The sequence below is a fragment of the Chiloscyllium plagiosum genome, unplaced genomic scaffold (genome assembly GCF_037043375.1).
Source record: "Chiloscyllium plagiosum isolate Xiang-an unplaced genomic scaffold, Cpla_swu_hap1 HiC_scaffold_4, whole genome shotgun sequence".
In the NCBI taxonomy this organism is placed as follows: Eukaryota; Metazoa; Chordata; class Chondrichthyes; order Orectolobiformes; family Hemiscylliidae; genus Chiloscyllium; species Chiloscyllium plagiosum.
Genome location: NW_028270142.1, coordinates 114,688,994 through 114,702,207, shown reverse-complemented (window position 1 = coordinate 114,702,207; position 13,214 = coordinate 114,688,994). Strand labels below are relative to the sequence as shown.

At 40.9% G+C, this 13,214-nt stretch overlaps 1 protein-coding gene across 2 annotated transcripts in view; it reads left to right on the top strand.

Annotated features, from left to right (window-relative positions):
- Positions 1–13,214, top strand: part of LOC122548922 (corticotropin-releasing hormone receptor 2-like) — a 203,352-nt gene that overhangs the window by 106,349 nt on the left and 83,789 nt on the right. For both annotated transcript variants that reach the window (XM_043687903.2, XM_043687904.2), the window contains one exon: positions 1,576–1,661. In XM_043687903.2, coding sequence (XP_043543838.1) covers positions 1,576–1,661 — 86 coding nt within the window. The remainder of the gene's footprint in view (positions 1–1,575; positions 1,662–13,214) is intronic.

Here is a 13,214-nt window from a genome sequence, read left to right as displayed (position 1 = left end):
AACCTTCTAGAGCTGTTCAGGTTATGCACTTTGACAGATATTGCCTACAGCCATTATGTTTGATGCATTGCGAAATGCTCTAATGATCTATTACCATATTTTGTACTTTCACTGAGAGATTGAGTTTAAAGAAATGCTGTGACACGTTCTTCTTTCTGTGGGAGTGGTTTTTTTTCTCTCCCTCCCCCTGCCCAATTGGTTTGCTGGGTCCAAAGCCCCAACGTGGTAGCGTGCCATCTAAATGACAACTTGCCTGATGTGAGCCTTAATGGTATACATGTAATCAACCGCATAGTTGAGTACACTATTCTATTCTGATGTTCAGAGGGAAATGCCAGATGATAATGGAAGGTGAAAAACTTGACTGAACTTTGAAGTGAGGGGCAGTTGGACAGTGATAGAACCTAACTCATGTTCATTCCACATTGAACTAAAATTAAGCGGATTCTGTAACAAACAGATAACCACCTTGTCAGATTAGACCCCAGTGAAGTTGTAAATTATCCCGTTAGCAATTTTTTTTTGTCATATTGCTATAAAGTGGAACTTATGGAAATCTTCCAGGCAATAACACGCTGATCCTAAACATTTAACCATATGAGGGTTAAAGAGCTGTGGCTTTTTAACCCTCATATGGAGTCAGCCCTTCAAATATTTCTCAGCAGCAGTAGGATTTGAAATAGTCTCAAAGCATGAAATACCTTCACATCTGCTGACAAGTGCAATGATTAGCAGGGCAGTCTATTGCAAGATACAGACGCTGTTTGATCTTGATTAGCATGCATTCTCAAAAAATGAAGCACTGGCATGAAAAAGAAGCTCAGCTCAAGATTTCTACATTGCCTTTTAGAAAAATTAAGAAATAGGATTTTCTTTTACTGTCTCATATTAGATACTTACAAAGCAAATAATTCACTCACTCTGGGAGATCTAAGGAAAGAATGAAAGTCAACAGTTGTAAAGGGTGGAAGGAAAATAGAAGTTTTATTTGGGTGCCAATGTGAAATGGGTTGATTATAGAGAGTTATTTGCCACTCTCAAACTTTCTTTGATTTGTTTTATGGAAAGAAGTGGTATAAAGGAGTGTTGCAATATTGAAGATGTTATCTTCCAGATGAAATACTGAAAGGCCTCTCTAGTCACTATAATTGGACTACATGCCACCACATGGCACTATTTTGAAGATGTCAATGGGGCTTTCACCCTGCTGTTCTAAAAAACATTTATCCCGTAAATAGCATCTAAGACAGATGGTCTGCTCATTTTAAATTTTTTATTTGCCGTTTGTGGGAACTTCCTTCGTACGAGTTTGCTGTTGTTTTCTAACTATAAAAGTGACTAAACTTCAAAAAGTTTAAGATTTAAAAAAACCTTTTGTTTATCAAAATAATGAATGCACATGGACTGCAATGGTTCAAGGAGACAGCTCACTATTACTTTCTCCAGGGCAACTAGGGATTGACAATAAATGCCAGCGGCACACCCCTGAATGAATACAAAATAAAAACTTTTCACTTTTATTTCCACTGTTTCTTGTCACAGACCTGATCGTATGATTTTTTTTTGCTTTTACAGGAAGTGTGTACAGAGAATGTACCGAAAATGGAACATGGGCCTCTAGAATCAATTACTCCCACTGTGAGCCCATCTTAGAGGAGAAGGTTGGTCTGGTCTTCTTGCTATGGATTGTAATTGTTAACTATAGCATTGCCTTTTCCTTCAACTCATAAGCGTCTGTTTTATTTGGGAGAGGGTTCATGTTCCTTATCATTTATTCTCTCATTCACCAGTGGGCCATGCACAAACATTGTGAGGATGAGTTTGGATATCCTGCTCCCAAACTTCAGCTATTCTCACCTTGAACTGAATGCTACTGAAAATTCAATGCTGCCCTACAACACCTGCCCAGCCTGGACTTTATGTTTTCATTACAATCAGCCTCTTAGCACTCCTCTGGCTGGCCATTCCCAGCACCTTTCGCCTCCTGTACTAAGATGGTAACAAGTTTGTTAAATAGTTGTTCAAAATGACATGGAAGCACCATGATTTTGGGTGATGTAGAATTCAACATATCCTAAAGCTTGTAACCTTCTCTCAGGCTTCTGGACCCACTTTGATTGACTTGATGGAAGTGTCCAATTCAGTCATAGTTATACGTTTAAGGGGAACACTTTATTTACTGTGGGATATTGCTTTTCAGTGTGGGGAGTGGAAGGCAACATTTAGTGTGTTTTTCATTGCCCACATATGGTGCAGAACTAGACTGATGATTGAAAAATGAAATCAGAACTCATCAGGGGAACACGCAACTGAATATATTGGCAAATGATGGAATGACCAACATGTTTCAACAGCTTCACATGGGAAGACTGAAGTCAAAGTTAGTCCCAGGCTCACTAGGCCAAATGTCAAATGATGCTGTTCTGCACAGCATTGGTCAGATATCATCGAGATGATTTACTGCAATTGGATGACGTGAGCAATGGGAATTGCAGCAATTTAATTGAGATGCGAATGTGATGGATTGAAGACCTAAGTCCCTTCACTCCTGCCTTCTGGATAAAGGTGCTTAAGAAACCATTGGGTTTTGACACCAGAATCCTCCACCCAGCCAACCACAGTACCAGGTCTCTGACATTCCTCTCGCCCCATCAACAGGTCTCCAACTGTGCCCTCTCCACAACACCATGAAGCCTCAGTCTACTTCTGCCCCAACCTTCTCCTCATCTGTGCATTACCAGCCTTGGGTCCAATGCATTTCCTGACCGCGAGATTCCCGACCCTCCCTACCTCAAGACTCCCAACCATTCCCACCTCGAGACTGATGACCTCCCCACCTCGAGGCTCCCTACCATCCTCACCTGGGGACTCCCTACCATCCCCATTTCGAGGCTCCCTCCCATCCCCACCTCGAGACTCCTTACCATTCCTACCTCGAGACTCCTGACCCTCCCCATCTCGAGGCTCCCTCCCATCCCCACCTTGAGACTGCCGACCCTCCTCAGCTCAAGACTTCCTACCATCCCCACCTCGAGCCCTGACCCTCCTCTCCTCAAGACTCCCGACCCTCCTCACCTTGATGTCACTGAGCCTCCCCACCTCGAGGCCTCCAATCTACCCCACCTTAAGGACCTCGATCCTACCCAACCTGCCTGGCAACAAACCACTAGCACTCACCTCCATGAGACCTCCCAACCTGCTCCACCGACTGATTGTCAGTTATTGGGATGTATTGGAATGTAATCTCGTCTATTGGGACAGACTCCTCCCTAAGGTCAACAACACCCCCAACTGCACTATGCCATATCTCCCCCTAAGGCCATTGGCAACACCCCCGATTGGTTAGGTAGGTAAATGTCATCAAAAAGCATTTACTTTGACATATCCTAAGGACATGAAAGCCATTACATGAATTCAAACCCAGCTGGTCGTTTCTCAGAGACAGGATTTGAGTTGTCAGCAGTAATGGCTTCAGGAAATGCTTGGATTAATTTCAAAAATGGGACAATGGCATGTTAAAAGAGGGTAAGAGTTGAGTCAAGTGACTTTCTCTTGGACTTAAAAACGTCGATCTGAAATTTCTTCAGCAGTTCTCTCTATCTCGCGGTATAACTGCAGCAGAATATCAGACCTGTGACCAACAATGTAAATGATTATTAACACTGTTTCTATGGATTTTCTTCTGAAGTTATATAAGAAATCCTGCTAAAATTCTACTGCATCTTTTTTATCTTATAATTTGGCCTTGACATGCTGTACCCATTGAATGCATAGAGGTTGTAATGAATTTGAAAAAGTGAGCACTTTCTATTTACATAACCCCCCAGAAAATCTGGGGAAGCTTTTGTATTTGTTAGAATTCTGTCATTGTTGAGTTACAACATATTATTAATGCCATGTATACTTCACCACAGAGTACCATTAAGAATAATTGACATTTCGATTATTGAGTTGCTAAAGAAAGCTTTCTCTTGGGCTTGTTGCCATCTTTAATTAGATTCCACTAAGCCTATTATGTGCAAGTTTGGTGCATGTTTTCGTGTGAATGCTCAAAGTTTTACCAGCAAACTTGTTATTGTCACTGATTCTCATAAGTGTCAATTTGGCCTTGTTAGTCACAAGCTTAGCTTTGAGTCAACAAGGACCATTCGTTCCAGCTTCACTATTATCTGACATCCCACGGCATCACTTAGGTAAAACCATGTTGTTAGGGTTGCTCTTTTAAAGTTACAATAAATTTTACACGCAAGCTGAGCTTGATATTTAAAAAAAAACCTTTAAAACAAGTAGAGTAGTACCATTCTGGCTAATATTCTGTCCTCAAACAATAGTACCAGAAATGGAATAACTGGCTGTTTATTCATTTCAGTTGCTGGTTCCAGCTCCTGATTTCTTTTTGTGTGTAACAATGGCAATTTCACTTCAAAACTAATTAATCACTTTTATCAATAAGAACAAAGTTAAAAATCACACAACACCAGGTTATAGTCCAACAGGTTTAATTGGAAGCACACTAGCTTTTGGAGCGACGGTCTTTCATCAGGTGATTGTGGAGGGCTCGATTGTAACACAGAATTTATAGCAAAAATTTGCAGTGTGATGTAACTGAAATTATACATTGAAGAATTGATTATTAAGTCTTTCAGCTGTTAGAATACAGTGATAGTTTCACTTCTTTCATGTGTAAATCACAAAACCCTTTTTTTTAAAGTTGCATTCTTGGGTTAGCTGTTAACAATGGTGATAGCTAGACAATATGTTGAAGGTGTTAGCCCCCTGTGTTCTCTGTCTATGACCTGATGTTTAGATTAATTATAATCTAAAAAGTGAGATAACAGGGTTTTACATAAACTCATGCAGTTTTTGAGCTCAGAGTTCTACTTGAATGAAAGCTAGTGTGCTTCCAATTAAACCTGTTGGACTATAACCTGGTGTTGTGATTTTTAACTTTGTACACCCCAGTCCAACACCGGCATCTCCGAATCATCAATAAGAACTGTTGTGATTGCACGTTTCTTAGTGTGTCAAATATAATCATTTAAATAAATGCTTATGCTAATATGCATGCCATTAACGAATTGATGTAATGTCATATGATTCTGTTCTGAAAGTAGCATGTCATTAAAACTGTGTTTAATCTCTGTCCTCTTATCATTTGTATTAATTAGTAAGAGATAAGACAATGAAAAAAGTTATTTTTTTAAATAAAAGGATAGATTTCTTAGCCATTTCAGAAGGCATTAAGAGACATTGTAGGATCAGAATGACATGTAAATTGGGCACATGTGTGGGTCCTTTTACCTGCGCAGCATTAGTGAATGAGTGGCTTTGTTGTGTCAATCTGATATCTCTCTGCTTCCAAATCATACACTGACACATTTATTGAATTTCTTTTCACTGTTTGCCAACTAATCTCTGAATTGTTTGTCTAAGATTGATTACATTCTAGTGCATTGAGGCAAATTGTGAAGAATAGGTGTTTGGAGTGATGTCTGATGAATTCTGGACATCAGCTGGACTGAAGATTACATTCTTTCTGCCAAATGGAACCTGACCAGAATATAACTCAACATGGCATTCACACTATTATTAAGAATATAGGTGTGGATTTTCAATGTGCCCTGACTGTCAGATTGACATCAGTGAGCTAAATGTTATTGCGTTCATTGGAAATGAAACTCAGACAGATTTTACATTGGAGCTGCATCACCAGATTTACGTTCAAACAGCAAGACTAAATTTGACACCATCTAGTCACCTGTCATATATATTGTAGGGTCAGTGGGGGAAAGGTGGAAGTAAATTTTTTTTTCAAAAGCTAATGTTCCAGCAGCATCAGGAACTTAGAAAATTGAAGGAGATCTGAATTAAAGGATGTATACACCTCTTTAATTTGCGCAGTTCTAAGTTTTGTGCCTAATAATATACTGTTGCTACAGTGCTGACCCAGCATTATGCTGAAGGAATTTGTTTATAAAGCCTCTCAGTACTTAGAGTCACAGAGTCATAGAGTTGGTACAGCATGGAAACAGACCCTTTGGTCCAACTTGTCCATGCCAACCAGATATCCCACCTAATCTAGTCCCGTTTGCTGGCACTTGGTGCACAACCCTCTAAACCCTTCCTATTCATTTATCCATCCAGACCCCTTTTAAATGCTGCAATTGTACCAGCCTCCACCACTTCCTCCGGCAGCTCATTCCATACATCTCACCACCGTTTGTGTGAAAAAGTTCCCACTTACGTCCCTTTTATATCTTTCCCCTCTCAACCTCAACCTATCCCCTCTACCCCAGGGAAATGACCTTGTCTGTTTACCCTATCCATGCCCCTCATGATTTTCTAAACCTCAATAAGGTCACCCCTCAGCCTCCGATGCTCCAAGGAAAACAGCCCCAGCCTATTCAGCCTCTCCCTATAGCTCAAACCTTCCAACCCTGGTAATAATCCTTGTAAATCTTTTCTGAACCCTTTCAAGTTTCACACAAAGACCAGAATTGCATGTAATATTCCAAAAGTGGCCTAAACAATGTCCTGTACAGCCATAACATGACCTGCCAACTCTTATACTCAATGCTCTAACCAATAAAGGAAAGCATACCAAATGCCTTCTTCACTATCCTATCTACCTGCAACTCTGCTTTCAAGGAAATATGAACCTGCACTCCAAGGTCTTTTTGTTCAGCAACATTCCCCAGGACTTTACCATTAAGTGTATAAGTCCTGTTCTGATTTGCTTTCCCAAAATGCAGCACCTCATATTTATCTAAATCAAGTTCCATTTGCCACTTCTCAGCCCATCTAATCAAGATCCTGTGGTACTCGGAGGTAACCTTCTTCACTGTCCACTACACCTCCAATTTTGGTGTCATTTGCAAACTTCTACCTGTACCTCCTATGTTCACATCCAAATCATTTACATAAATGACAGAAAGCAGTGGACCCAGCACCAATCCTTGTGGCACACCCCTGTTCACAGGCCTCGAGTCTGAAAAGCAAGCCTCTACCACCACCTTCTGTCTTCTACCTCCGAGACAGTTCTTTATCCAAATGGCTAGTTCCCTGTATTCCATGTGATCTAACCTTGTTAACCAGTTTACCATGAGGAATCTTGTCGAATGCCTTACTGAAGTCCATTTAGATCAGGCCCACCACTCTGCCCTCATCAATTCTCCTTGTTACTTCTTCAAAAACTCAGTAAAGTTCATGAGACATGATTTCCCACACACAAAGCCATGCTGACTATCCCTAATCCGTCCTTGTCTTTCCAAATACATGTAAATTGATTTGAATTTGTTGTCACGTGTACGAGGCACAGTGAAAAGCTTTGTCTTGCGAGCAATACAGGCAGATCACAGAGTTAAGTAGCATAGATAAGTAAATAATAGGTAAACAGCGGCGAAAACAAAAACACCGGTACGGGCGAATGTTGAGAGCTTGTGAGTCCATTCAGTATTCTAACAGTAGGTTAGAAACTGTTTCAGAACTGGCTAGTGCATGTGTTCAGGCGTCTGTACCTTCTCCCCGATGGTAGAGATTGTGGAAAAACATTGCCAGGGTGGGATGGATCTTTGAGAATGCTGGCGGCCTTTATTTGACAATGGGCCTGGTAGATGGATTCTATAGATGGGAGGTTAGCCTTTGTGATTGTCCAGGCCGAGTTCACCACTCTCTGTAACTGTCTTTGATCTTGAGTGGTACAGTTGAGTGCCAAACCAGGTAGTGATACATCCAGACAGAATGCTCTCGATGGCCTATAAAAGTTGGCAGGGATATTTGCCCTCATGCCAAATTTCCTCAGCTGCTTGAGGAAGAAGAGACATTGTTGTGCCTTTGTAACCAATGTGTCCACATGAAGAGTCCAAGAAAGCTTGTTGTGAATGACCACTCCCAGGAGCTTGACACTTTCCATTTGTTCCACCTCTGTGCTGTTAATGTGTAGGGGGGCATGAGTAACATTGTGCTGAAAGTCAATAATGAATTCCTTGGTTTTGCCAGCATTGAGAGCTAGGTTGTTCTCAGTGTACCATTTTTCCAAGTCTTCTAACTCCCGTCTGTAGTCTGTTTCATCACCATCTGAGATTCGACTGACTATGGTGGTGTCATCAGTGAACTTGTAAATGGCATTAGTCTGGTATTTGGCGACGCAGTCATGGATATACAGTGAGTACTGTCGGGGGCTGAATATGCACCCCTGAGGGGCTCCAGCGTTGAGTGTTAGTGAGGATGAAATATTGTCCCCAATCTTCTCTGATTGTGACCTCTGGGTCAGTAAACTGAGCATCCAGTTGCAGAGAGTGGGGCTTAGTCCGAAATCACTAAGTTTAGTAATTAGTCTCAAGGGGATAATAGTGTTGAAGGCTGAACTCTAGTCAATGAGTAGGATTCTTACATAGTTGTTCTTGTTATCAAGATGCTCTAGGGAGGAGCGAAGGGCAAGATATGGTAGCTGATGTGAATCTGTTGGTCCGATAGCAAATTGGAGTGGGTCAGGAATAGTGGGAAGATTCCCTCCAACACTTGCCCACCACTGATGTCAGGCTTACTGGTCTATAGTTCCCTGGCTTTATCTTACCATGTTAGCCAAAATCCAGTCTTCCAACACCTCACCTGTGATTATCTATGATACAAATATCCCAGCAATCACTTCCTGAGCTTTCCACAGAGTTATAGGGTACACCTGATAACGTCCTGGGGATTTATCCACTTTTATCATTTCAAGATGTTCAGCATCTTCTCCTTTGTAATATGGATTTTTTTTTAGATGTCAACATCATTTTCCCCACATTCTGTATCTTCCACATCCTTTTCCAAGTAAACACTGATGCAAAATGCTGGTTTAGTATCTCCTCCATCTCCTGCAGCTCCACACATAGGCTACCTTGCTGATCTTTGAGGGGCCCTGTTCTCTAGGAGAAAGTGAGGATTGCAGATGCTGGAGATCAGAGTGGAGGGTATGGTGTTATTTTCTCCTTGGTTATCTTTTTATGCTTAAGGTACTTATAAAATCCCTTTGGATTCTCTTTAACCCTATTTGCCAAAGCTATCTCATATCCCCTTTTTGCCCACCTGAATTCTCTCTTAAGTATACTCCTACTGCCTTTATACTCTTCTAAGGATTCATTCAATATCTCCTGTCTATACCTGACAGAAGCTTCTTTCTTTTTCTTAACCAAAACCTCAATTTCTGTAGTCATCCAGCTTTTCCTACACCTACCAGCCTTTCCTTTCACCCTAACAGGAATATACTGTCTTGGTACTCATGTTATCTCATTTCTGAAGCCTTCTCACTTTCCATTCGCCCCTTTACCTGTCAACACCTGCCCCCAATCAGCTTTTGAAAGTTCTTGCCTAATACTGTCAAAATTGGTCTGCCTCCAATTTAGAACTTCAACTTTTAGATCCGGTCTATCATTTTTCATCACTATTTTAAAACTAATAAAATTATGGTCACTGGCCCCAAAGTCTTCCCCCACTGATGCCTCAGTCACCTGCCCTGCCTTATTTCCCAAGAGTAGGTCAAGTTTTGCACCTTCTCTAGTGGGTACATCCACATACTGAATCAGAAAATGTTCTTGTACACACTTGACAAATTCCTCTCCATCTAAACCCTTTACACTATGGCAGTCCCAGTCCATATTTAGAAAGTTAAAATCCCCTACCATAATCACCCTATTATTCTTATAGATAACTGAAATCCTAACATATTTGTTTCACAATTTCCCACTGACTATTAGGGGGCCTATTATACAATCCCAATAAGGTGACCATCCCTTTCTTATTTCTCACTTCCATCCGAATAACTTCTTTGGATATTCCAAGGAATATCCTCCCTCAGTACAGCTGTAATGCTATCCTTATCAAAAACGTCACTCCCCCTCCTGTCTTGCTCCCCTTTCTATCCTTCCTATAGCATTTGTAGCCTAGTTAAAAATTGGATTTTTGCCTGCAACAGCTTCCTTTTGCTTTGTTTTCTTCAGAGAAGTACAATAGGTTATTATCTAATCAGTAATGCATTCTCGAAGTTGGGTAGACAAAGTAATGCCAGGACAGAGATCTCAAAAAATATCTTCAGAAAATAGTTCCTTTACAATTTCAATAAAGTGCATCACACAAAAAAAAATCATTGACAAACTGAACTGACGACTGATGGCAAATTGATCTGTTGAGTTTCTCTGGCAATTTCTGTGTTTGATCAGTTCTCTGATCTTGGTTCAGGAATGGGGCTGAACAGTGTTGTATAAGGTCATGAAATGTTTGAGACTACACTAAGCTCCACCAATCTCATGATGTCATGGGATGGGCAAAATACTGACTATTTCAGGAGCCAAAGAAAGAGGGAGGTGCCAGCAAAATAGCCCTACCACAAGCTGATAATGGTTGGCATCATAACACATACAATAGATAGGATTCACAAATAAGAGTAGCATGCCAGTTTTCCAATGCATTTCATGGCACCAGCCCCTGTGAGGCAGGTAATCATAACAGCAATTTAAGGAGGTCAACTGGAATCTTTAATTAAGCCTCTGGTTTCCTGAAATAACTACCTATAAGCGGAAATTTACAGGAAGACTGGGCATAGGCAGAACACCCAATCAGACCCAGAAACCATCTTGGTGCAGATACAGTTAAAGGTAATCCTGGAAAGGATTTCCTTCACAAGGATAGTAGTAGCCTAGTTCTTGTAATTGTTTACTAATTAAATATTTGTGAAAGGGTACTGAGGCAGCTTTCCATTGAAGTGTTCTGTTGGGACTTGACTAAGTGCATTGCAAACTGCTGCTGCTCCCAAGCTAGAAGGTCTCTGATTCCCCCTCCAACTTTGAAAGTCTGCCTGCCTGTCCGAATTAAACAGGGAACCCGTCTCCCTGTCAGTTAGGTGGGAACCTCTCAGGGAGTGAATGTCCCATGGAGTATCACCAGGTACAGGTTCAAAATGTGAGAATAGTCTGAATTCCTGTTTCCTGACCACCGAGGGATCATTTCCAATTCATACTGTCAAAAAAAAGAGGAAGAGAAAAGGGATCCTGTAAAGGAGAGAACGGATCAGGAAGAAGATGGAAGGGAGGGAAAGTGCTGCAGGGAACAAAATGAAAAATGATAAAGGAAAAGGGGGAGGGAAAGGAATGTGGTGCACAAAAGGAAATAGTTAAAACAGGGAAGCGAGGAAGGGATATTAGGAACAAAAACAAAGAGGACTGATAAAAAGAGGAAGGCATCGGTTATATGGGACATTAAGGAAAGGATTGATCAAAGAAGAAAGAGGGGGAAGAAAAGGAAAGGAAAAGAACTGGAAAAGGAGAAAAAAGTAAGGTTCAATAATATTGTTCATATTTTTAAATTCCATTTATGTGAAGATCTCTGGTGACTTTATTGACATCTACTGTGACATATACAGCCCAGAGTAATCTCCAGATAAGGCCTGTGCCTTGATTGTTGCAGTACAGAGCTGTAGTCATGTGACATCATCTATTTGCTTCAATCGTTTGCAAGTTGATCTCCTAAAGGGATATCACCCCAAAGGTGGTAACACATGTTATGAGTCAAAACATTTAAATATTGGGTTATAGCAAAATTGGTTATTCAAATGTAAGGATTTACAAGTCCAGAAGTCTAAGTGTCCATTTATTGTTTCAGGCTTTTAACAGCTCTTCCAGATCCTGTTATGGTATAACCTTTGAAAATATAGATTTCAACCTTATCTATTCTGGGTATGTGGATGTATTATTAGTGCATTGATTATTGACTTGATGCTCCATAGTCCTGTTAGCACCCTTCTGTGCTCTTTTGAGATTGCTGTGCTCAGGTAGAATATTTCACACTTTCCTTAGCTGTCTTCTGTTGCTCCTCAGCATTGCTCAGTTAAGTGGTATGACTTGATAAAGTTAAAACTTACACAATACCAGGTTATAGTCCAATAGCACTATTAGAAAGCACTAGCTTTCAAAGCACTGCTCCTTCATCAGGTGGTCAACCACCTGATGAAGGAGCGTCGCTCTGAAAGCTAGTGCTTCCAAATAAACCTGTTGGACTATAACCTGGTATTGTGTGATTTTTAACTTTTTACAGCCCACTCCAACACCAGCATCTCCAAATCATGACTTAATAAGACCTGGTCTCACTGCACACTTTGGAAGTCTCTGTGGGTAACCAAGTTGCCAATGTGGACATGGGAGTTAAGTCTGAACTCATGTCCTATGCATTGTTGAGGTAGTGCCACACTTTCTTTCCGGTCATGCACTCTATCTTCATTCTTCTTTGTTGAGGAGTGCGTTCTGAATCTTAGAGAATTGGCATGGATGGTAGCTTAGCAATGTCGTTCTCACTTGAAAATGGCAAGTCTGAGGTGTATCATGGTGTCATGAAAATCTTGTTATGTTATCATTAACAAGATAAGTGATCTAACAGTGTGAACCATTTGTTCAGGGAGATTTGGTTCATAACCCCATTTTGACACACATGGCCCTGAGACACTGGGCCCGTTGTAAGAAATGATTTCTTCAGGTGCATCAAACAGATGGTACTCAATGTGACTGTCATGGATGAGCTCAATGTGTAAGCTGCCTCCAGCACAACTTGAAATTTAATTAAATAATCCGTGACTAAGCTACAGTTGTCTTCATCTATGATAAATAGACTTCTGGTGATTTTGGACCAAAGGACTTATAGAGGTTTTTAAAAATCATGAGGGGTGAATATATAGGGTAATGGTAGGTGTCTTTTCCCTAGGAAGGGGGAACTCAAGACTAGAAGGCATATATTTAAGGTGAGAGGAGAGAGATTTAAAAAGAATAAGGGGCAAATGTTTTACACAGAGGATGGTTTGTGTGTGGAATGAACTTCTAGGGGAAGAGGTGGATGTGTGCACAGTTATGACATTTAAAAGACACTTAGATAAGTATCTGAATAGGACAGGTTTGGAGGGTTATGGGCCAGGAGCAGGCAGGTAGGACTAGTTTAGCTTGGGATTATGTTCAGATTGGATAGTTGGAGCAAAAGGTCTGTTTCCATGCTGTATGACTCTGATTTGTGGAAGGGTAGGAGTTCTTTACATTGTTGTGGCTGCTGGTTCTGGCATACCATGCACATAGCCACTATTATGTCTTTTATTTGGCCATTTGTAGCTGCATCTTTGAAGATTTGTTGCATTGGTGAGCCCAGTGTCCTTCTATACTGTACACCTTGCACAGATCTTGGGATGCAGGACTGCTTCA